Source organism: Harpia harpyja, chromosome 6, assembly GCF_026419915.1.
Source record: "Harpia harpyja isolate bHarHar1 chromosome 6, bHarHar1 primary haplotype, whole genome shotgun sequence".
NCBI classification, from domain to species: Eukaryota; Metazoa; Chordata; class Aves; order Accipitriformes; family Accipitridae; genus Harpia; species Harpia harpyja.
Genome location: NC_068945.1, coordinates 47,324,955 through 47,346,984, shown reverse-complemented (window position 1 = coordinate 47,346,984; position 22,030 = coordinate 47,324,955). Strand labels below are relative to the sequence as shown.

The following is a 22,030-nucleotide window of genomic DNA, read 5'->3' as shown; positions in this document are numbered from 1 at the left end:
GAACGTATTGTGTATAGCATACAACATACCCCCTGCACTGCAGCTAGGAACCTGGCGCCTGGTTCTACTGTCCAGTTCGCGTTAGTGGGGGTTTTGTCCTGCTCCAGAGCTAGGTAAGGAATTCACAATGGCCTTCTGCAATGAATGAAATCTGCCTGAAAAACTCTACTGGAGCAGTGTCCTATTGAATTATAGAACAAAAAGAATCAGAGTGACACCAAGGCAAGTAAACACTCAAGTGAAACCTTTAGAGATTAGTAGTAACGGGGGCGGGAAATAATTTTATAATGTACATATTTTTAAGTCTAATTTTGGCCACTTATACTGCAGTTTAGTTAATTTCTTTTTCTGAACGATCAGAGAGAAAATTAATGAAAAAATATTTTTATTATTTTATATGTTTTGGTCAATTCACCACTTGGAGCAATGCAGTGTAAATTCAGTGAAGTCAAGAGAGCAACCACCAGTGGGTTTATCCTGCTGTCATTAAACTTATTCTGACATAAGGAATGGACTCAGTAAACATTTCCAGATAAGGCTAGTACCCGAGTACAACCATTGTAAGATTTCTGTTCATAAATCGCAACTGAAATGCATGCTAAGGGCTGAAGGGACTTGTTGGATTGTTTGTTTTTCTTTTTGTCATTCCATTTTAGCTGCTTCCTTGCTCATTACATTGCTCCCATTAGCATAATGTATTGGTTGTGTTTGCACAGCTTTTCCTGCCAAAGGCTGCCCTGCAGTTGTACAGCCATTGGGGTAACCAGCTGTTACTTACTTAAGCCTCCATCATTTTGTATGACAGAGTAACTTAATTATGCCCTGCTTGAAGATGCTAAACAAAATTATCTTCTGAACAAGTGTACTTCACTTAATATTTGTCTCTATCAGGTACTTGAACTCTGACACTTAAGCCATGTGCACTAAATAAACAAACAAATTTTAAAACTAAACCTAGTAGCAAGTTAATTATTAGAGTCAGAGGTTGTTTTACAGTATTTCTAGAGCACAATTTTCTCTTTAGCTCAGGTATAATGCATATTTAAAAGACTTCAGGAAACAGAAACTAAAATGCATATAATAGTATAATAAACTAGCAATTAAGGTTTAACTTTTTCTATGTTTTGTGAATATAAGAAATAGATCTTCAGTCAGTATTGGTCATTTTAAAAAGGCAGGATTGTAATACTCTATAAATTTCAAATCTGGACAAGAAAAATACTGCTTTCTGCTCAGCAATATATTCTAGTTATAAGAAGGTGTCAGTCAACAACAATGGTCTTCCTGTATTATAGCAAACCATTTAGGTTTTTTTTTTTAAACCTGGAGTATGAATTAAATCCAAACCATACTTTTTTTGTTTTCCTGGTAACATCTTTCCTTAGTTCTTTATAAGGCAGCTTGCTTTCTTTCCCCTTTTCATTACTAGACAATTATGAGTATGAAAGTGACAATTTTGGTGTTGCCAAGTGGCTTCTTAAGTGTTCCAAAATGTTAGCTCCCATATTTTCAAATGGATTATAATTGAAGATGCACCAATCTACATGAATTTATTTTGAATAGTTGTCCACCTGTCACATTTGCTAGTTGATATAGCCTCAGGGTAAATACAATCTGCATTCAAAGTAGATACCTGAAGACTGAATTAATAATAAACAATTTTTATAAAATAAATTTTGCTAAAAATTATACAAATGCAAAAATAAAATTGTTCTTTAAAATGTGCTGCATCTTATCTAGATGATTGGATCTAAGTTGTGCAAATCAGAATGCATTTGACCAAAGATAGTTTTAATTTTCTAAGTATTTGAAAGGAGTATGAAAGTGATTTTAAGGCTGGACTACAACTCTGGTAGAAAATCTTTGGAAATCTTGTAATAAAGGAATATTTTTTTATTAAATAAAATTGGAAATAATGTTGAAATTCACTGTTGTACAGAGTATCCAGCTGTAGCCCAATAAATATGATTTTTTGTTACTAGAAAAGGCTACAGGCTTTGTATCGACCTGTCAGTGTGGGCTTTCAGGATATATTTTGGCTTGTATCCTGAGCTTGTGTTAGTTGTGATAACAATTGTCCAGCAGTCGGGAGACTACTGCCTAACTTGTTTCAGCTTAGCTCTCTGAATACTGGATATGGTAAAGATCTAGCAAACCTGTGAATCCACTCAGTAACAAAGTAACTGGGACTTAATTTCAATTAGTAAGCAGTTAATGGGTGGAGATAGACTGATTGTAGTTGGGAACTCATTTTTAAAAAGAGCAAATAAGCACAGAGTGTTAGAAAAATGTGTAAAAGTAACCTCAGCTGGACCCAACACTAAGGGGATGGAACATCGGCCATCAACATCATGCACCTTCTCCTGGTGAAGGAACTGGGATGCTGACAACTCAACATAACCTCCCCTTCCCTCTATTCTTCTTGCGGAGGGCTGAATCTGTTGTCCTTACGAATCAGAGGAGCATGAAAAGGGTGTGTATCACTGGAGAAAAGGGATTGATACTCCAAAGTTCATGTATAACACATTAGCTACATTATTAATGCGATTTTCCTGTAATAATGAAGTAATTTGAACAGTAAAAGCTAGTATCATTGTAAATGTATTAATAATAATATTTGCCATAGTTTTGATTAGGCTGTTTAGATTTTAATTAGACTAACAATAAATTCTTTGCTTGGCATTTTGCCCGTAAGAAGATGTTAAGTGTAACACAATATACCATAAAAATCCTACTTCTACATTATGTTGAAGATTTAATTAATGTATAACATAACTACTTTTAAATAATCTCCTTCCTCATTTTTTCCATGCAGCACAGACTTTTTCCAATATGGTTATTTAATATTGACTTTTTTTTACTGGTATTTGGAGATTTCTTAGCTTAGTGTTACAAATTGTGAGTATCTACTTTCTACCTGAGCTTTTGGAGTTCAGTACTCCTGAATATCAAGACTGACATACACATTACAACATAGTAGAGATCGGTCTTTGGTCAGTGACTGACTACTGTGGCTCTATTTATAGTAAGGTTGATGAGATGAATGGATCACATGGCCCTTTAAAAACCATAATACTGCAATAAATTGTGTGCTGTGGTAAATGTAAGCTGTATGATAGTGGGATATCTAACCTAACATGAGAAGAAAAAAGAATCAAATTACCTACTGATATTTTAAATTATTTTGAAGGTCTGCAAGGCAGTGCTAGCATTTTCTATGAGATGTATGGCCTGAGAATGGACCACAGTAAAGAAGCAGAATTTAGTTTATTACTGTTCTTAATAAAACATTGTAATAACTGTTGCAGATGAAGTAAAGCTGAACATTTTTTTCCCTTAAAAAACGTTGCTCATTCCCAATGCATGGCATATTTGATGATGCAAGACTTCTTTCAGTCTAATCTTCTCCATCTTTTGCCACAAAACAGCGTAATTTCTGATGTCAGTGTTCTATGATGTTACCTCTAAACCCACAGATTAGGTCTACAGGGGTTACACATCAACAGAAAGTTTTTTCAAATGTAGCAATTACAGAAAACCTAGCGCATCTGAAACTTGTATACTGAAATAAACAAATGGAAGAGGAAGGAACAAACCCAAGGAATTAAAACAGCCTAAAAAAGCCAACTTTCTAGAATTTTATAGTTAGAGGTGATATTTGCCAATAGAAATGACAGCTGGCATTAATGTCTACCAGGTTGAGAATGTACCATGTTGCTATTAATCATAGAATCATAGAATAATGGTTTGGGTTGAAAGGGACCTTTAAAGGTCATCTAGTTCCAACCCCCCTGCCATGGGCAGGGACACCTCCCACTAGACCAGGTTGCTCAAAGCCCCATCCAGCTTTGCCTTGAATGCTTCCAGTCATGGGGCATCCACAGCTTCTCTGGGCAACCTGTTCCAGTGCCTCACCACCCCCATTGTAAAGAATTTCTTCCTTATATCCAATCTAAATCTACCACTTTCAGTTTAAAACTGTTGCCCCTTGTCCTGTCACTACGGGCCTTGGTAAAAAGCCTCTTGTCTCTCTTATAAGCCCCCTTTATATATTGAGAGGTCACAATAGGGTCTCCCTGGAGCCTTTTCTTCTCCAGGTTGAACAATCCCAACTCTCTCAGCCTGTCTCCATAGAGGAGGCGTTGCAGCCCTCTGATCATCTTTGTGGCCCTCCTCTGGACTCACTCCAACAGGTCCATGTCTTTCTTGTACTGAGGACCCCAGAGCTGAACGCAGTACTGCAGGTGGGGTCTCACCAGGGTGGAGTAGAGGGGGAGAATCCCCTTCCTCGAACTGCTTGTCACGCTTGTTTTGATGCAGCCCAGGTTATGATTGGCTTTCTGGACCACAAGCACACATTGCTGGCTCATGTCCAATTTTTCATCCACTGGTATCCCCAAGTCCTTCTCTGCAGGTCTGCTCTCAATCCATTCATCCCCTGGTCTGCATGGATGTCTCCTGCGTTGTCCTCTTAGACTCTATCTAAAATAGTAACTATGCATTATCAAGAATATTCACAGGCCATGAAGCCAGTTGTCATAGTCTCGCTAGGTTTATAATATTAAAATCTCTTAATCTCTCAGCAAGAACAGTGTGGGTATATCAACATTACATAGTGAGAGTCGTCCCAAACTGTGGACAAACTCCTGGGAAGGGTTTGGGACAGTGTGAGTTGGTCCAGGTCCAGGCCCAGGCCCACGCATGCCAGGAATGCTCTTACAGTTTAACAATGCAGGCAGTAAAGTCCTGGTGCCCAGGCCTATACCGTAGCATTGTTTTATTGTCTACTATATAGACACAGTGGTAGAGTATTATATTTATATTAGTTGTTCCCCAGCCCTAGAGATCAACTATTCCTGTTTTTATTTGATACTTTACAATGGTATCCTGATACCCTCTGTGTGACAAAGGAATCATGTCTTGTTAGGAAAGATATGTGCCTGAGATGAAGAAATACACAGAGTTGGACAGCCATTACTGGTCCAAGGAGAAGTTGCTCCCAAATGACAGGGCAGATTAGCAAAGCTTGGTGAAGTGAATGTCTTAAAATTTCCATTACCAGGGAGTTTCAGGAGTTGTGTTTGTTTGGGATACAGCTGTCCTAATCTACCTCTGTGGTAAAATCAGGTATGAAATGAAAAGTCACTGGAAAATATTTGGATGAACTAAGGTTAGTTTTAGGCATGTGGTGAAATAACACTTTGGAGGGAGAACTATGCAATGCAAACTTTGCAATGTGCAGTTGTGGAACATATAATTTCCAATGAGCAGTTGACAACTCTTGAGTTCTCTGTATCTACTTACCTTAAAATAATAAATACAATGCTAAAAAAGACCTAGTAAAACCATTCCTTTCTTTGCATAAAATAATTTATGGGTAGAAAGGGAATACTTATAATATTGCAGGAAAGGTCAAAATTAGAATAAGTGGAAAATCTGAACAGTGAAATCATTACTATAATTCTGTTTCTGAAATGCAGGTATATACATGTTCCACTGAGGCTACAACCTTTATAGCTCCTCTCGCATCCAAGCTTTAATGAAAGTTCATACTTTTTAAAGCTGGCACACATTTAATTTGAAATCAGTTATTAGATCTTTCCTTTCTCTTAAAGTTTCTGAAAGCAACTGAAATGTACAGATAAAAATAGAGGATTTGTTTTCTCAGTTTTCTCTGCAATGTATGGAATTACAGCCTACGTTTACTGCTTGAGATAACCGAATGAATGTTGTACTTTCATGTTTGTGAGAAGGCTTCGACTTTCTCTCTCAAAGCCTCATTTTAATTGGTAGTTTGGTAAGGAATGTTTTTAAAAGGTTAAAAAATATATATGTTAAGTAGTTTCCCATGTTTTCTAACTGAACAAATGTTTGAAGATGACTCATTCTATGTAGTTTAATAATCCTGTTATATGAGCAAAACAATGACTGACTTGCACCTGTAATGTTTTTCTTCAAGAAAAGATGACTTTTCTTCCCACAGGTCCAGACAGAAAAGTATGTTGTGCACTGAAAGCAATAAAAATCTGTAGGTGTAAGCTGATGGGGATGGAGGTTCTGCAGAGAAGCATGAATCCTTTTGTTAGTTATTGGCACCTTATGCATGACTTTAAAAGAAGAAAGGGACTGTCTTTTTCTAGGCCCTCTAGATTCTGCAGCAGAGTGAGGATGGCTAGGAATGTTTTCACTGTTTTTCTGAAACTAAAAAGACTCGTGCTGTCTCCACCACAAACGGAGAGGGACCATTTTGCTGTCTTTTCCAGTCTGTGGGATGCCTTGGATAGATGGCATGTATCTTTATTTATGACATTATCATTTATCTTCTGTTTATAAATGATCTGGTAAAGGCTTTCAACAGCTGGGAGTGAAGGCAAGAGAGGGGGAAGGGAATGAGAGCAAAAAACCGCCGTGGGAAATGAAGCTTGCTGCAGTTCTGGCCTTAAAAAATGAAACTGGCTGAAGGAGCTGAGAAGATTCACATAAGAGACATAAAGTATTTGGTAACAAGGATAAGGAAAAAATTAAATCATAATTCAATCTTCTGCTCTGTTACTGGCATTGTGGGACACGTTCAAGAGTGCCTATCTGGGTATATCTGTCTCAGCGGGATGGTTTAGACTCCAGTGTTTGATACCAAGGCTGTTTCTTTAGCCTGTGGAGAAAGGCACTTCTAAAGGGCAAATTGTATAGAATTAGCCAGTAAGAGACATTAGACCAGCTGCGTCTTTTTAAACATCCACTTCTCTTTGGAGTGCAAGTAGTAGAGATGGATCTACACTAGGCACCCTGACAGCTTGAGATGTACCAAGAATTCCCTCTGTGGTTTAGCACTTCTCTAACTGCTGGACTTGTTCATCTTCTGTGTTACAACTGCTAGCAGTTAGAGAACTTGCACCAAAGTGGAAAACTTAGATCCAATTCACTCAAGAAATTACAATAGCCATATCTCCCACCTATCCAGGATATACTATTAAAACCGGATTAGGGAACAGGCTGGGTGGGAGGTACCCTCTATTTGACCTATTACAACTGAGCAGAAAAGAAAAACAAATAGCCTGAGAAAACTAGCAGTTCTGGAGAGACCCTGCATATAATCTTATGTGTGAAAGTAGGGGAGGACTCAAACCAAGGAAGCAATCTGGACAAAAGTTGTGACAGTACCACTATTATTTTTTCTCTAATGGAAATGGTTGCTTTGTGTTGAACTCAAGGCATGCTGTGTGCATGACATTGCCTCTGCAAGCACCAAACTGATGGGGGACTACTGGAGACTTGGAGGATATTTCGATTCTAAGCAGTGAAGCCTAGCTGAGAGGTAGTCATTCAGCTACCTGCACTGGGACAATTTGGTGCACATACTTGCTTTGATGCACAGAAATTTTTCAGGTTACCAAGGAGGCAATTCATTTTCAAGTACTTCCAAATTGAAGAAACCATCAGAGTATCTGTGTTTTTCTAAAATAGCCTTTTTTGGTGCTCCAGTATTTCCTATGTCATATTTTAAGTTTCAAAGTAGAAAGAAGGAGATATGTAGTCCTAGAATCAATGGTAGAAGATAGAAAATCCCTAAATATCCACACAGCCATTATCTATTTAGCTGCTGAGGCAGTCAGAGGCTATATTACCAAGCCTGTAGGATCCTTCTGATGAGGAAAGGGTCTAGGTCATTTATGAGATAGACAGATCATGTGTCTGAGTGGGGGTCTAGATCATTTACATGAGACACAGTCTGTTGTGAGGGATTCTTTGTCAATTGTGGAGGTGGAAAATGGTATATAAGAAGTCCTGTATCAGTTCTGGTGTGGGGTTGGGGTGGGGGATGCAGACAGGAAGGTATTTAGGTCTCAAGTTTTTCCCATAGTATAAAGATTTTTTTTTTTCATGTGCTACCATGATTTTACTTTTCTGTCTTATATCTTCTGACTGTCAAGAACAAGGAGAATAGATATAGCAGTCTTTGTTACATCTGTGAAAGGCATTATTGGACAAAAAGTTTGTAGTTCAAAAGGGACTTTAGTGTGAGGAATGCTGAAATTCATTTCTGTGTAACTATGAATCGTTGTGAGAAGGGGACCTTTATTCTCCTGTAACTTAGAGCGAGCTACCACTGTGAGACACATGAAAAATTATTCAGACCTCATATCTTATTAAACTGAACTACTTTTGTTGCTCCTTGATTTTTAGAGCAGCTAATTCTGTAAAAGTTACAGGTAGTTATGTTCCCAGAATAATAGAAGTACCCAGAATGCACAGCCATAAAACCTCATTGTCCTCTTGTCAGGGATAAAACAAGATAAGAGTCAGAAAAAAGTCAAACCAAGTGTGTGGCATCCTGTTTGCTAGACTTGTGCTTCATCAGGCTGCAAGAAGGGGGATTCCAAAGATGGGAAGGATTAGATGCAGGGGATGTTCCTGTCCTATAAACAGACTCTCAGCCTGAAAATGGCCATTTAAAAAGAAGTAGGGCCTGTTGCGGTAGGGCAAGGGGTAATGTAAAAGAGGCTAGATTCAGACTAGATATAAGGAAGACATTTTTTATGATGGGGGTAGTGAAACACTGGAACAAGTTGCCCAGAGGAGTTGTGGCAGATGCCCCATCCCTGGAAACATTCAAGGTCAGGTTGGACGGGGCTCTGAGCAACCTGATCTAGTTGAAGATGTCCCTGCTCACGGCAGGGGGCTTGGACTAGATAACCTTTAAAGGTCCCTTCCAACCCAAACTATTCTATGATTCTATGATTCTGATAGGAAAAGGAATCAGACCCATACTGTCATTGACAACTAGTCTCCAGCTGAGTATGCAATTGCTTTAGCGAATGGAGTCAGACTTATGTATGCACCACACACAATGTGTACATGTAAGTATATGTTCAAAGCCTTCCTCTCAAGGTCTAGCAAGTTTCTTGAAGCCCTTCTTTCTCATTAGCTTCATTAAAGAGAAAAGAGTAAGGGTGATCCATGCAAAACAGAATCCCTGAGACCAAAGCTCTCTAAAGACTATACTCGCTATTTGAAAACTGTTCCATCAGAAAATTCCCAACTCTAGTTTTAATGTTTCAGTAATTATAGTAGCTGGTTCAAAACCACAGCAATCATTGGAAATAAATCCTACTGCATATGAACTGTAATCTGCAACGTGAAACTATCTGTGATTTGGATGTTAAATAGGCTGTTGTGCTGGTCATTTCAATTAAATCCACAGAAAATACATTAGATCTGATGATATAGCTCATGCAAAATACCTGCACTGAGTGCATTGAAATCCGTGGGGTTTTATTATTTCAGTGAATGCATGATCAGATTTAGACTTGATTCACTTCTGGAGCTTACTTGAATGTAAACCTTCAGGCAGACACTGTTTCTCTTTAGTATTCATAAGAGCTTGGCACTGTGGGACTTCTTATCACAAAAAAGTCATTGAGATCTACCATAATGCACGTATTTGTTGCTATTATGACTGGTACTATTACGTGAATGTATGTATTTTACCCTGTAACATCCAGAGGTTCTTTATCCTTTTTTATCACCTAACTCGTATACTGAACTATGAGAGGAAGATGAGCCTTACAGCTTGGGTACTTGATAAGGGCTTAAAAAATGCATATTTAAATACCAGGCATTGTTACAGATTACGTGGGTGAGGCTCAGCTAGCCACTTAACTGCCATGAGTTGGATTTTAAAAAATGGTAAGGCTTCAAAAAAGGATTTTTTATGTTTAATGGAATTTTCGTATGCAATACAATTTGTTAAAGGTATTACTTGCATTGATTTCAGTTTTGAAAATCCCATTAGGAAATATATGCATCCTTAGGAACCAAAATATTTTTGCTTTTGGACACCACTTAATGCAATGCTTAACCCTAAAAGCCACTGCTGTACCAGTTTAATTGGAGATCAGCCAATTTGGTTCAGAGTGAAATGGATATATCATTGGTGCTGTGTGCATGTGAATGTGTATCTACACAGAGGTCCTTCCACAGAAGTCTGAAAAAACTGCTTATTAATGTAACCATGTGAGGTTTTCATTAGAAGTGTTCATGCACAATGTATGCCAAGCTCTGCTTTCAGGCACACAACTGTCATTTTGGAGATTGAAAGGCATGGAATTATTTCACTGGTGTGAGAAAAGACTGTATTGTGTATATTTCCTGATGTATTGTCTTGATGTATTAGTGAAATGAAGGAAGGTGTTGCTCCAATAACTTTCCTCAGCACAATAGGAAGACAAGCCTGATGGTCTTTTCAGTCTGGTGCTGTCCCTGAAAGGAGGTTCAGCTTCTTAGAAATTTTGAAGCATTGTCAGTCTTTTCTTAAAGAGTAAATTGGGGTATCCCTCATTTTATGGTAATATTTGGCAGTTTTCTGTACAATTACACAGGTACTTTGCAAGGTGGTTCGGAGCAAAAGTCTACCCTTCCAAAATACATCTGTCACATTTCTCACCTAACATTGCTTTAAATGAGAGCACAGTTTATTTGTGATCTCGAAAGAGAAAGTATCTAATGGAAAAACTTTGTAAGCTGAAAAACATTAAAAACCGTTCAACTATAATAGTGACTGCACACCAGCTTATTATATCTCTACTTTTCTGCCAAGGGCTAAGTTACCCAAGGGCACTTAATAAAAACAGATGATCTGAAGCTGACATTGCAGACAGACTTACTACCTTATCTCCAGGTTAATGCGATAGTATTGGCCAGTGCTTAAAATCATGCCTGACAACATTGTCAGTGAATCCTCTGCCAAGGCAGTAAGCAGGTTTTACTGCAGTATCTTTTTCAGTATTACAACATGATTACTGAGAGATTTCCTACTTAGTTTAGGAAGCCACACACAACTGTAAAGTAAAATTGTTGTCTAATAAAATATAACTTCCTAAGAAAAATATTGAGCAGAACTATAGTTACTATTTCTAATACACTATCTGAATACTTCCCCAAATAGAAACTTCTCTCTGCTGTCCTTATGGAGTTATCATTGTAATTTTCTTTTATGGGACTGTGGAAGACCGTAGTTGCTTTCTTTTTGTAGGTGAGATAGACTCAATAGACAGACTTACTCAGGAATGTCAGATTTTTCCTTTGTATCTATAGGGAACCGAGTCCTTTGTGATCTGATTTCATGGTTCCCCGATTTTCTGATTTCTTAGTTAGGACTGTGACATATTAATATGTTTATTGTGTGCCAAGAGAGCATTGGGGCTAGAATTCAACAGCAAGGTGGAAAAGTTAAAAATAAAAAAAAACCCAAACCCAACAAACTCAAGAATATTCATGCTTCGCTACAGAGAAACTATTTTTTTTTTTTTCCCAAGCTTGACACTCAAAGAGTATATCAAAGTTTTCATTAGATTCTGCATTATGCCTGCTGCCACTTGAGCCATGCTGCACACACTACTGAATCACCACGTGGCATATTGTTGTAGAGGTTTCTGTGTATTAAAGGCTAACCCTATTGTCGCTCCTCTTTTCCTGTACAGACATACTTGTTTCTTTTCTAGAAATGTGGTTGCTACAGCATCTTGATTACTTCTATGAGAATGAAGTTTAATAAATATTATGTTGTTTCTACCGCCTACTCTTAATGTTAAAAAACCAACATGAAATAGCCATACTTGACTATAATTAAAGGCAACCAAAGTCAAGGGTCCTTCTGATGTATGTACAGAAAAGGAAGAGTGTTATTGGTTCCCTTTCCACCTAGTATTTTTGAGTTAAATACTTTATTTTCCTTCTTATATTAAATCAATATAACAACAATGATTTTTTATGTTGTTTCTTTCCTTCCCCAGATGTACATCCAGACAACAACACTTACTGTCTCCATGAGTTTAAGTGCTTCTGTGTCTCTGGGCATGCTCTACATGCCCAAGGTTTATATTATCATTTTTCATCCAGAGCAGAATGTTCAAAAACGGAAGCGGAGCTTCAAGGCTGTAGTGACAGCTGCCACAATGCAAAGCAAACTGACCCAAAAAGGAAACGACAGACCAAATGGCGAGGTCAAAACTGAACTGTGTGAAAGTCTTGAAACCAACAGTAAGTCATCTGTAGACTTTCCCATGGTCAAGAGTGGCAGCACTTCCTAATAGATGTACGTTCACAAGAATGCACTTTCTTTTAATAATAAACTTTATTCTTTTTCTTACTTGTTCTGCATGAATCCAGAGTTGTGTCAGAATTCATGTACTGCTGGATGCAGGAATGCCTACAGTTGTTTCAAACAAATTGTTTTTCACAGGAAGCTAGTAAAAAAAAGAAATAAATGCACAAGCAGATTTTGGAAAGCCACATCTTTTTAAAATGATCTGTTTTAGCTAGTGCTGATTTGATGTGTTGTGCATTGCTGTGCCAGTCGTGGTCTGTCCTGACAGTTCATGAGGTGTATTTATGGTCATCATTGTATATTCAAAACTCAAAGGCTGTTGAAAAAAATATAATGAAAACAGTTAACTTCTTTGTTTTTATTTTGCAGTTACATACGGAAGTGAAAATAATGCTTTTTACCTTTCCACCTTAACTTAATATTTGTTGACTTGTTCATTTATCACAACTCATGAGTACTAACGCTTCCCAGAATAACATTTCCCATCCAGGTTTTTGGTTGTGGTCTTACTCATCTTGGTACAAAATTGTGATAATTCGTATGCAGCTTAATCATTACATGTTCTGATACATTGTGGGTTAGTAATGGGAAAAAGTTCTTTCCCATGTCAGAAAAGTTCCTGAACCTTGCCACATCTCTAAATTGCTCTGGTATAGAAGAAAACAGAGGTTATAGCTTCCATTCCACTACATGACACACAGTCTTATAAACTGGACTTCACAATAATAATAATAATCAAATATGAGTAGAGCCAGTAGCTTTACCCCAGAGCTTAGCAGTCATGGAGAATTGGTTTCTGTTGAGGAGGTAGAGGTCACATGGGATGGACAGCAGCTGTTATAGTTAAAGACAATTTTTTTCAGTCATTTTACTGCAAATGAGGGGGTTTTTTTTAAATTTTTATTACTTTTTAATGATGTTGACAAGAGATTCAATAGTACTATTTTGCTTGAGCACATTCAGACAAATCAGTACCAAGTTTGCAGAAAAATATTGTACTTATTTCAGAAAAATGCAACCCTCCACTGAATTCAATCAGAGTTTGCCAAATTGAAGACTATATTAAAATAGTCCTTAAGTTTACCATAATATAGTTGCTGATGCATGGAAGATACCGAGTACAAACCAATTCACTTGAAAAACTCATGACCCTTCAAAATGTATAAATCTGCTAGACTGAGCTTTGGGTTTATACAGCTTCAGATTATGACATATAACAAAGGACAAAAGGAGAAAGGCAATGGCATTCCTTTTGGATCAAATAATAGCATGGGAATATGAAGAACTCAATAATTTCTCAAATCTTCAGAAGTCGCCAAAAGAAAATTCAGAAGGGAAAGAGAGGTGGATTTTGCTGAGTTTGCAAAATTATAAACTTCTGAGGAAAGGTCAAAGGAGGGATTCCACAGTAGGAAAAGAAAGACTGTTAATAATAAAGTCTTGGGTATCTGATGTTTATCTACTGCACCTAATTAAGAAATGCTGTGTCTGGTATTACTTAAACTATGATTATGCATAATTCATGGAAACAGCTACTGTTGGAAGCAAGTCTGCTTCTCCAGTAGTGTGATGTATGCAGGGTAATGCTTATTTACTGTACTCTAAACATAATTTTAACAGTAGCACATGTATATAATTCCGAGCTCACTAAGAGTATATCCTGACTAGGCTTTGATGCAGGCAGCATAATGCTTCATAGGCAAAAATTCAGTCAAGTCATCTGCACTCCAGAGAGCTGTCCCTATGTAATTGAGCTCTTGGCCTCAAGATGGGTTTCTCTCTTGCCCAGAATTGTTCTGTACCATTTGGATTTGATCAGCTTCCCTCTTTTCTGCCAAAATAGTTACTGTCAAAACTTTTGGAGGTTCCTGTGAATTATCAGTGCACAATGCCACATAAGTCCTTTTCATTAGGTCAATAGTAATGACCTCTCAACATTGCAAAATTTCTTCTTGCACTGACTCAATGTGAAGTAGATCTTTCTTTTCAGCGGTAGTATATGAAGCTGATCACAAACAATCAGGCTATTCCAAGTATACCAGAAGTGGTTAGTAAGTGTTTCCCACCATTTTGCAAGCACAAATACGGGTAGGGATAACAGTGCTCATAACTAGGTAAGAAATAAGATAAGACAGTCAGGTAATTTCTTTTGCTTCCCATCCAGAGACAACTCTGCTCTGTTTGGTTTGTCCTGTTCCATGTAACAGACTTTATTTCATGTTGTCCCCCATATGAACACAGTCATGTTTTTTTGTGGAAATACATTCATATTCAGTGGAAAACAAATTGTATCTGGGAAATAGGATGAAAAAAAATCCAGATGCAATTACAGGAGGCATAACAATGACAAGTACTTTAAATGCATATAGGTCAGATCACAACAATAATTCTAAATTGCTTTAGATCCTCTTTTATTTTATTCTTTTTCTTTTTTGTTTCATTCCAACAGTAATGTAGTAACTGGAGCTAGAAAAGAGTGTTCATTCCCAGAAATATTTTGAGCCAAATCTGCTACTTTTTCTGGCCGTCTATGCTTGCCAAATGTGGTTCATGTTATTACTATGAAATGCTAACAGTCTTAAAGAGCAGGACACCAGCTGCTGAAGCTTTCAGATCCCCAAACAGGAATTGTAGGCTTATTACAGTGAACTATAAAGACACTTGCAATATTTATCAAGTAAAAAGCCATTGTTTGGAGATGAGATTAGATTTAATACATTTCAAACTACTATCTACACTAGCTTCCTGTGCTATCATTTTTTAAAGTAACAACACTCAGAACTCAATAGGATGATTTTTGTTTCTTGATCAGTCCTAGATTAATTCTGTCAAAACTATTTAAGTGTCAGATACACAACGAAGTTACAGGAAACTAACAAGTTACTCTAAATCAGCTGAGGTGTAGTAACTACTTACTTTTGTATTTTAAGCTTGCAAATGTCCTCACATAATTCAGCTTACTGAGTTGTGATAAATCCGATTATGTTACACTGCTGTGGGCTAAAAACATACACATGAAAAGTTATCATAGAACTCAGCTGATACAGGGTAATGTGGTAAGCTAGCTTAACCTGATCACGTATCTGAGCCTATTTTCAGGGCGAGGGAAAAAAATAAGCTCTGCTCCTTCCGTCCTTTTGTTCCCAAGTGTGCAGAGTTTGCAGATGTGCATTTATTTGTTATTTCTTAGCTGGGAACAAAATCCTTTTATGCTCTAAGGAACTTGGTGCCATTTCAGCAGTCCTGCATTATTTTCAGAAGGAACTTTACGGGCCAAAGGAAAAATAGAATCCTCTCAGAAATCCAGCTGTGGGAGCATGGGAGAGTTCAGATGGGATCAGTACATGCCATCTGAAAGATCTGAAAGATGTAAATGAGGCTATATTTGCTTCAAGTGTCCCAATACATGCAAATAAAGCTATTTCATGTTGGTGCTCAAATACTGTGATCGATTATGTGAAAGACTTGCTTAATGTGCCAAAAGCAATCCTTTCATGAATTAGCTCTTGCAGACACAAAGTACTGGAGCTACCTGTGCAAGTGGAAGTAAGAAATATTATGTTTTGCAGCTTCCTTTTGATTATTCACTCTTATATATATTTTCTTATGGAACAAAAATTATAGTAATATGTGAATTATAATGGTCTGGTTCTGTTGTGTCTTACAAAATGGCAAATGCAATATGAGAATCAAATTGCTCAGAAACCCAAAGAAAACATGAAGAAAAAATCAAGCAGCAAACTTAGTTATGTATACAACCTAGTATTATTTTGCAGCAATTTTAGTGATCTGTGATTTAGTTTAATCCTTGGTACAGGAGAGAGAAACTGTCCTTTCTTGGTTTCTGTAGTCTGTTCTTCCCAAATCTTTGGGTTGTTGGGCTGGATTTAGGAGAATCCTTTTCCTATCTATCTCAGCTCCCATCAGATTCTACATAGAAAAAAGAAATTAGAGGAAGGCAGGAAGGTATGGGAATAGAATTAAGATCTTTGAATCTATAGACTAGACAATTTTTGTGCCATTACAATATTTTCATCCTGCCAGCTGCAGTCTTCACTATCACAAACAGAACATGTCTGTAGCAGACGGAATATAAAACATATTTGGGAAGCCAAATTCCTCTTTATGCAGTGTGGCATAGACCGTATTATAGAGACAAAAAAGAGACTTAGTCCCCCAGCAGTCTGATTTGCCATGTACCTAACTGGTTTAAAATTAGCGAGCTGCCTGTGAGACCTGATGTCACCACTTCCCTCTTCCCACCACTACATTAACACAACAGTGGAGACTTGAGCTGTATTTTTTACAGCACAGGGATAAGATTCAAGGGCTAGAAGCTAACACAAACTTCCATGTAAGATTCACAGTTGTTCACTTTTACAATAGTAAAGGTATCTAGCTTTCTCAACATACTGCCTCATACTGAACAAGGGGTATCAGCTTTGCTCAAAGGAAGACATGATCAGCTGACCATCAACATAAGGAGACCATAATAGCATGGCAGCTCTAAAATACATCCCAGGTTCTCATAAGCATTTCTGCTGGCTTACTTATATGCAGATGCTTTGTGTCTGAAGGATCTCCAGAGAATATGTGCTGTAGGCACTAGCTACTCAGTGTCGCTAACTTGGAGAGATGTTTCCCATGTTAGGCTTTGCTCCTTTTAAGGAGCATAAGCCTCCTTTTAGATGGACAACCCACCACTAGCTGCAAAGTTGTCTTCAACCAGCAGAAGAGAGAGAAAAATCCAAGGTCTAAATTAAAAAGGTCTATACAGAAATCAGCTAAAATAATACCAGACAAATAGCATGTTGAAATTCTGTTACAGGTATGCTAAAACCACCCATCATTGTTCCTCTCTATTGACCTCTCCTTCCTCAAGTCATAAACAAAATAAGTTATCATCAGGAACACAGAACTTGAGATCCAACTTACTCACGGCTTGTATACATGCTTAAACTTTCTTACTTTATTCCTTGAACATAGGCCATGTTATTTGGAAATATAGTTGGACACTGAGTTCAAATGCTAAATATGTTTTTTTCCCTCCTCTCTTGATTCTAAAAATCCTGAACTTTGTTTTTTGTTGTTGTTTATTTTTGGTTTTTTGATTTACAGCCTCTTCTACCAAGACAACTTATGTCAGTTACAGCAATCAGGCAAACTGAGCAGGGATGAAATTCACTGGAAGACCTGCAGGATGGGATCTTACAAACATAGACTTTACCACCACCAGAATTCAGTCTTGGAAATATCAGTAGACCACATTCAAATCAATAGTCAGTCTCCTAAAGGACAAGGATTAAACAAGAGGCAAAAGGCAAAAAGAGACAGGGGAAGGAAAAGTCCAGTTTTATAACATAGAGACAGTGTCAAGCTTCTGAACTGTTCACTCACAAAAGGAAGCAAATCACAAATGGAGAACAAATGTTAGCTTGTGAAAAAAAAAAAAAAAGCTGTTGAAATAAATCATGTCTGATGTTATATTTGTAAGTACTTTTTTGTGATTGTGACAATTTCCTTTCCTGTCCTACATTGTTCAACTCGTAAAAGAAGAGTTTGTTTCTTGTGGCGGCTGACTGAATTAAGTCCTGGGTTATGCTAAAATAAATGCAGTGGTCAATGCATGCTAATTTTTATACAAAATAATTTATTTCTAATAATAAAGGAATGTTTTGCAAATGTTGAGACTTGTTTTGTTGCAGTTTTAAGGAAAAAAGTCCTTACACTGTTGTCTATTGTTTGTTTAGAATGTGCAGTAAAGGTGGGTGTACAAATAAAATAATAATCATGGCATCAGAAGAATGCAGTGTAAACTCTAAGCATGTGTGTGTGTATGTGTGCACGCGTGCGTGTATGTACGTGCATGCCTGCATGAGTGTGCGTGTGTATACTCTGCAGTGTGTGTGAATTTATTTGTTCAAAGCTTTGTGACTATATTTTCTAATGGAAGGATTTTTTTCCCGCTTCTCACCTGGAAAGTAAGTGCATTTTATATGTTTGTAAAGTGAAGGAATCCTGATGGTAATTATTTTGTATGATTGTATTATATTTTTGAACCTTCACTAATACTTTTGATCTTTTTCATTTCTGGAACTTACAGTTTGTAAGACTTTATAACAGCTAGACTGGATTAAGCTGAAAGTCTATTCAGCCTAGTATCCTGTCTCTGACAGGGGAATGTAGCAGATGCTTATCAATAAAGGTGACTTTGAAATAACAGGAGAGAAATCAATGGAGAATTTGGAAAGCAGTAACCTAGTGGATATATGTACTATTGCCTTATTAACACTTAAAAATCAAAGAAATAGATGTCCATCTACAATCTTCACATTTTCTAACTCCCATGTCAAATGATTATGCGTACATTAGAAATTATTATGCAAAGAGAAAGAGAAATTCATATAGATAACTATCATGTTAATAAATCCCTCCAAAGAAGTTTAAAAAAGACAGCTAGGGACTTTCCACTTTGTAACTCTACCTGTGATGTTCTTTAAGACTTTTTCACTCCATACACTACTTACCATTCGTCAACTCAATGGGTCTTCACAATCAGTTGGTTATTAAATGTTATTTCTCCTGAATTAGCCTGGATGGCTCCTTGTGCTTTTTTTCCTCAAAGGAGCTATATTTTTATAAAGTATCTTAAAGAAGCTGTGGTGGGTCCTAAATTACATGAATGAAAATTGAAGTATCTAAAACTGAATCTCTTTCTGTTACAATGTCAATATTTAAAATCCAACACAGTCAGCAAACTGCATGACAGTGAATTTCCATTTTCAAAATATTTGACAAAACATACTTAGTTTTTCCCAGCATTTAAATGCCTGAATTATTAACTGATGATTGCTTTGACATGGCGTGGTATTGTGTGCTTGGTATGTGTGATATATTATGTGAAAATTCCTTTTTTGGCTACGCCACAAGCACATCAATCCCAAACCTATAAAACAATATATGCTTAATTTCAAGCATGTGAGTAATGCAGCTAATGCAATGCGACCTGCAAAATAAATTCATAAAAACATTTTTAGTTCTGTGTTGTTAGCTAATATCTCATCAAATTGAAGTTTTTTGTGAAAATGAATTGATTAGATCAATGTTTTAACAAAACAGACTTTCGTGTCTAGGATGGATTTCCTAAGAGAGAATGTGTTTTATCTGAAAACAAGTGTTTTGGCACAGTTTCTTTTAAAGAAACCTTTGAAAAGTTTAGTGTTCAATGCACAACAAAAAAGTTTCAAATATTTTGTCTTCAATGTCTATACATAATAACTTAAGCATAACAATATGCATTTGAAAAAGCAGTACATAGGAATTGTGTTTAAAACATTTCATATACTCATAAAAATTTTATATACACATAAAGTTTAGTATATGATATATTAATATCTTCCAGTTTCACAGTAGGCCAAAGAAAATGGTATTCTTAAGAGATCTACCAAGACCAATATACACTTTTTTTGGTTGAACAGTAGGGTAAAAATGGAATGCAAATTATTCTATGCATTTTCTATGTCATTCTGTCTGAAACAGGGAGTATAGTAAGCCTATGAGTGTCACTGGTATTAATGTAACTCATCAGAAAAATGAGCACACAGTATGAATTATGGAATAAACTGGGTGTTTTCAAAATACAACAGAACAGCACTGGTCTGCAGTTTTCACTTCTATAGAGTAGTTATGTACAGTTTATACGTTTGCATAGAATGGTGCATATCTGTCTCCTGTAACTGTGATCAAAAGCACATTCTTCTTTTGTATCCCTCTAGAGCTATGGAAGAACAATACATTTTATTTCTGAATTGAAATGCTGACTTTGTTCTCTTCAGCTTAGGAGACTTTTTCCTGTACAGTAGCAGTTCCAAAGACTTTTTTCTAGCAACCTGATTTGTGAGTTCTGCTTCCAAGACTGTGTCTTCAGGTGACTCTAAGTCCCATTTGTGCAATAGATTGTGCATCAGCTCTACAAGTCCTAACTTCCAGGTTAGGTGACCTAAATTTTCTGACCCCACCTGACCTCTACTTCAGGGATTATTGATTAAGAGACTGCAGTCTACAGCCTCTAACCAAGACTGATGTAGCTTTTTCAGCATCATCATTGAACACAAACAGTTCAGGTGAAGGATTTAAATATTTTTGAATGATTGATTCTAATTAGGTTAAGAGTGGTCTTTTTTTCAGCTTACTGGGGCTTTGTCTCCAGTTTAGCTATTATAATAAAAAAGCAACCTCCTAAAAAAAAAAAAAAGAAAAAAAAAAGAGCTATTATAAAGAGCGAGCCAGAGAATTGTATAATACAAAGGAAGGAAAAATTGATACAATTTTGCAACATGAGTATAAAAAAGGATGAATTTTAGAAAAATTGCTTCCTCTATGCTTTACCTTTCATATTACAAGGTCCATTTTTATGAGAAGATTGGGGGAATTCAGTCAGCAATAAGAAATCCCTGCAGAGTCTGTTGTTACTGCGCCTTTGAATACTTACACAGCTACTGCATTTTTCTTCTCTATGAAATAGCCATCACTTAATCCGTCTATACAGAAAACTCCTTGTTTGGGGTTTTTTTTAGTAGTTTGGTTTTTTTTTTAACAACCTCTGTTTCTACCTTGTTCTGCTCTTTATCTTATAACATTGACATTCGTGAAGCTACAGTTAAACGATTATCAACATTTCCATTATGAATGATATTATCTAACACACACAAAGATTCTGCACGTTGAAACTTGGCATGTATTTTCTTAGTGTATATGCAAAAGAATGTAAATGGAAAAACAGTTATTTAGGTAAGTTAAAATGAAAAGCTTACAAATAGAGTAAAGTCCTGAGGCAGATGTAATCAGAAGGTGGTAACAATTTAAAAACTGAGATTTGGCCAATGATCATAATACAGTATGTTCTAGTTATGTACAATACAATTAGAAAAATTAAAGGAAAAATTATTGGAGAGAGCCATACAAAAATATAAATGTTCAGTATCCATTTTCACATACCTTTTCACTTTCTTCCCTTCAAAGTATATTTTGAGGGCCTATGGTCCTAATGTAAAACCCATTCAAGTTAATGAAGGTCTTACCTTTGTTTTAGCAGATTTGAGATCAAAATTAACATATTGAGATTAACTTAACATATAGCTTTTTTAAACTGTTAGGTTTGAATAAATGTCACCAAAAGCTACATTACTTATATATCAATTTTTAACTATATTTTAATTGATAATTATAACACTTAAAATCCTTTATGCGTACAAGGAACTCTGGTGTATAAATCACTCATGTTTATAAAAAAATCTGTGCAAATTAGGTTTTATAAATTAAATGGTGTTATGGGACTGCTAAGCTAGATCTTCTGTTGGCCTGACTTTGAGACACAGGACACACTTAAATCACCTAGTCTTCCCTGGTATCTGAATGTGCGCAGCAACTAGAGCTGCAGAGGATCATTTTAACCTGATCTAAAACAATGATTGTTGAGGGGAAAAGAACCAAATAGTGAAATCATTAGAGGAATATAGACTATAATAGATAAATCTCTTTAGTACTAATGCAAGTTAAAATCCTTGGTATCTAAAAGTATCTAGATCTCAGAGCTTTCCATTTAGAAACAAGGAATGGGTGAAGGTCTTGAACTAACCTGCAACCTTAGTTCTGCAAGCTTTCATTGCCTCATTTCACAAATGTGAGCAGTTCATTATAGAAAAATTAAAATGCATGCAGCTCAAAGCCTGGGGTGGTGCCTCTATCTTGCAGACAGGTGACAAGGTGAGATTCCCCTGTCAATGGTGCTGTCTTCTACTAGAGAAGCTGTCCCATCATATAAATTTAGTGCACACTAGTTTTAGTATACTTTGGCAAGATTTACTCTCTCCTATCAACCATATACTTCTACAGAGTAAAGATATACTGTATGCTAAAGATTTG

At 36.6% G+C, this 22,030-nt stretch overlaps 1 protein-coding gene across 2 annotated transcripts in view; it reads left to right on the top strand.

The window, feature by feature from the left end:
- The window catches only part of GRM8 (glutamate metabotropic receptor 8), a 364,871-nt gene extending 346,545 nt beyond the window's left edge, over nt 1-18,326 (top strand). The window contains exons 9-10 of one of the 2 annotated variants that reach the window (XM_052790214.1): nt 11,793-12,039; nt 17,225-18,326. In XM_052790214.1, the coding sequence (XP_052646174.1) occupies nt 11,793-12,039; nt 17,225-17,274 (297 nt within the window). In that variant the 3' untranslated portion in view covers nt 17,275-18,326. Of the gene's footprint in view, nt 1-11,792; nt 12,095-17,224 lie in introns of both variants that reach the window. The other variant, XM_052790213.1, reaches the window with a different exon arrangement.
- Nucleotides 18,327-22,030: the final 3,704 nt, after the last annotated feature.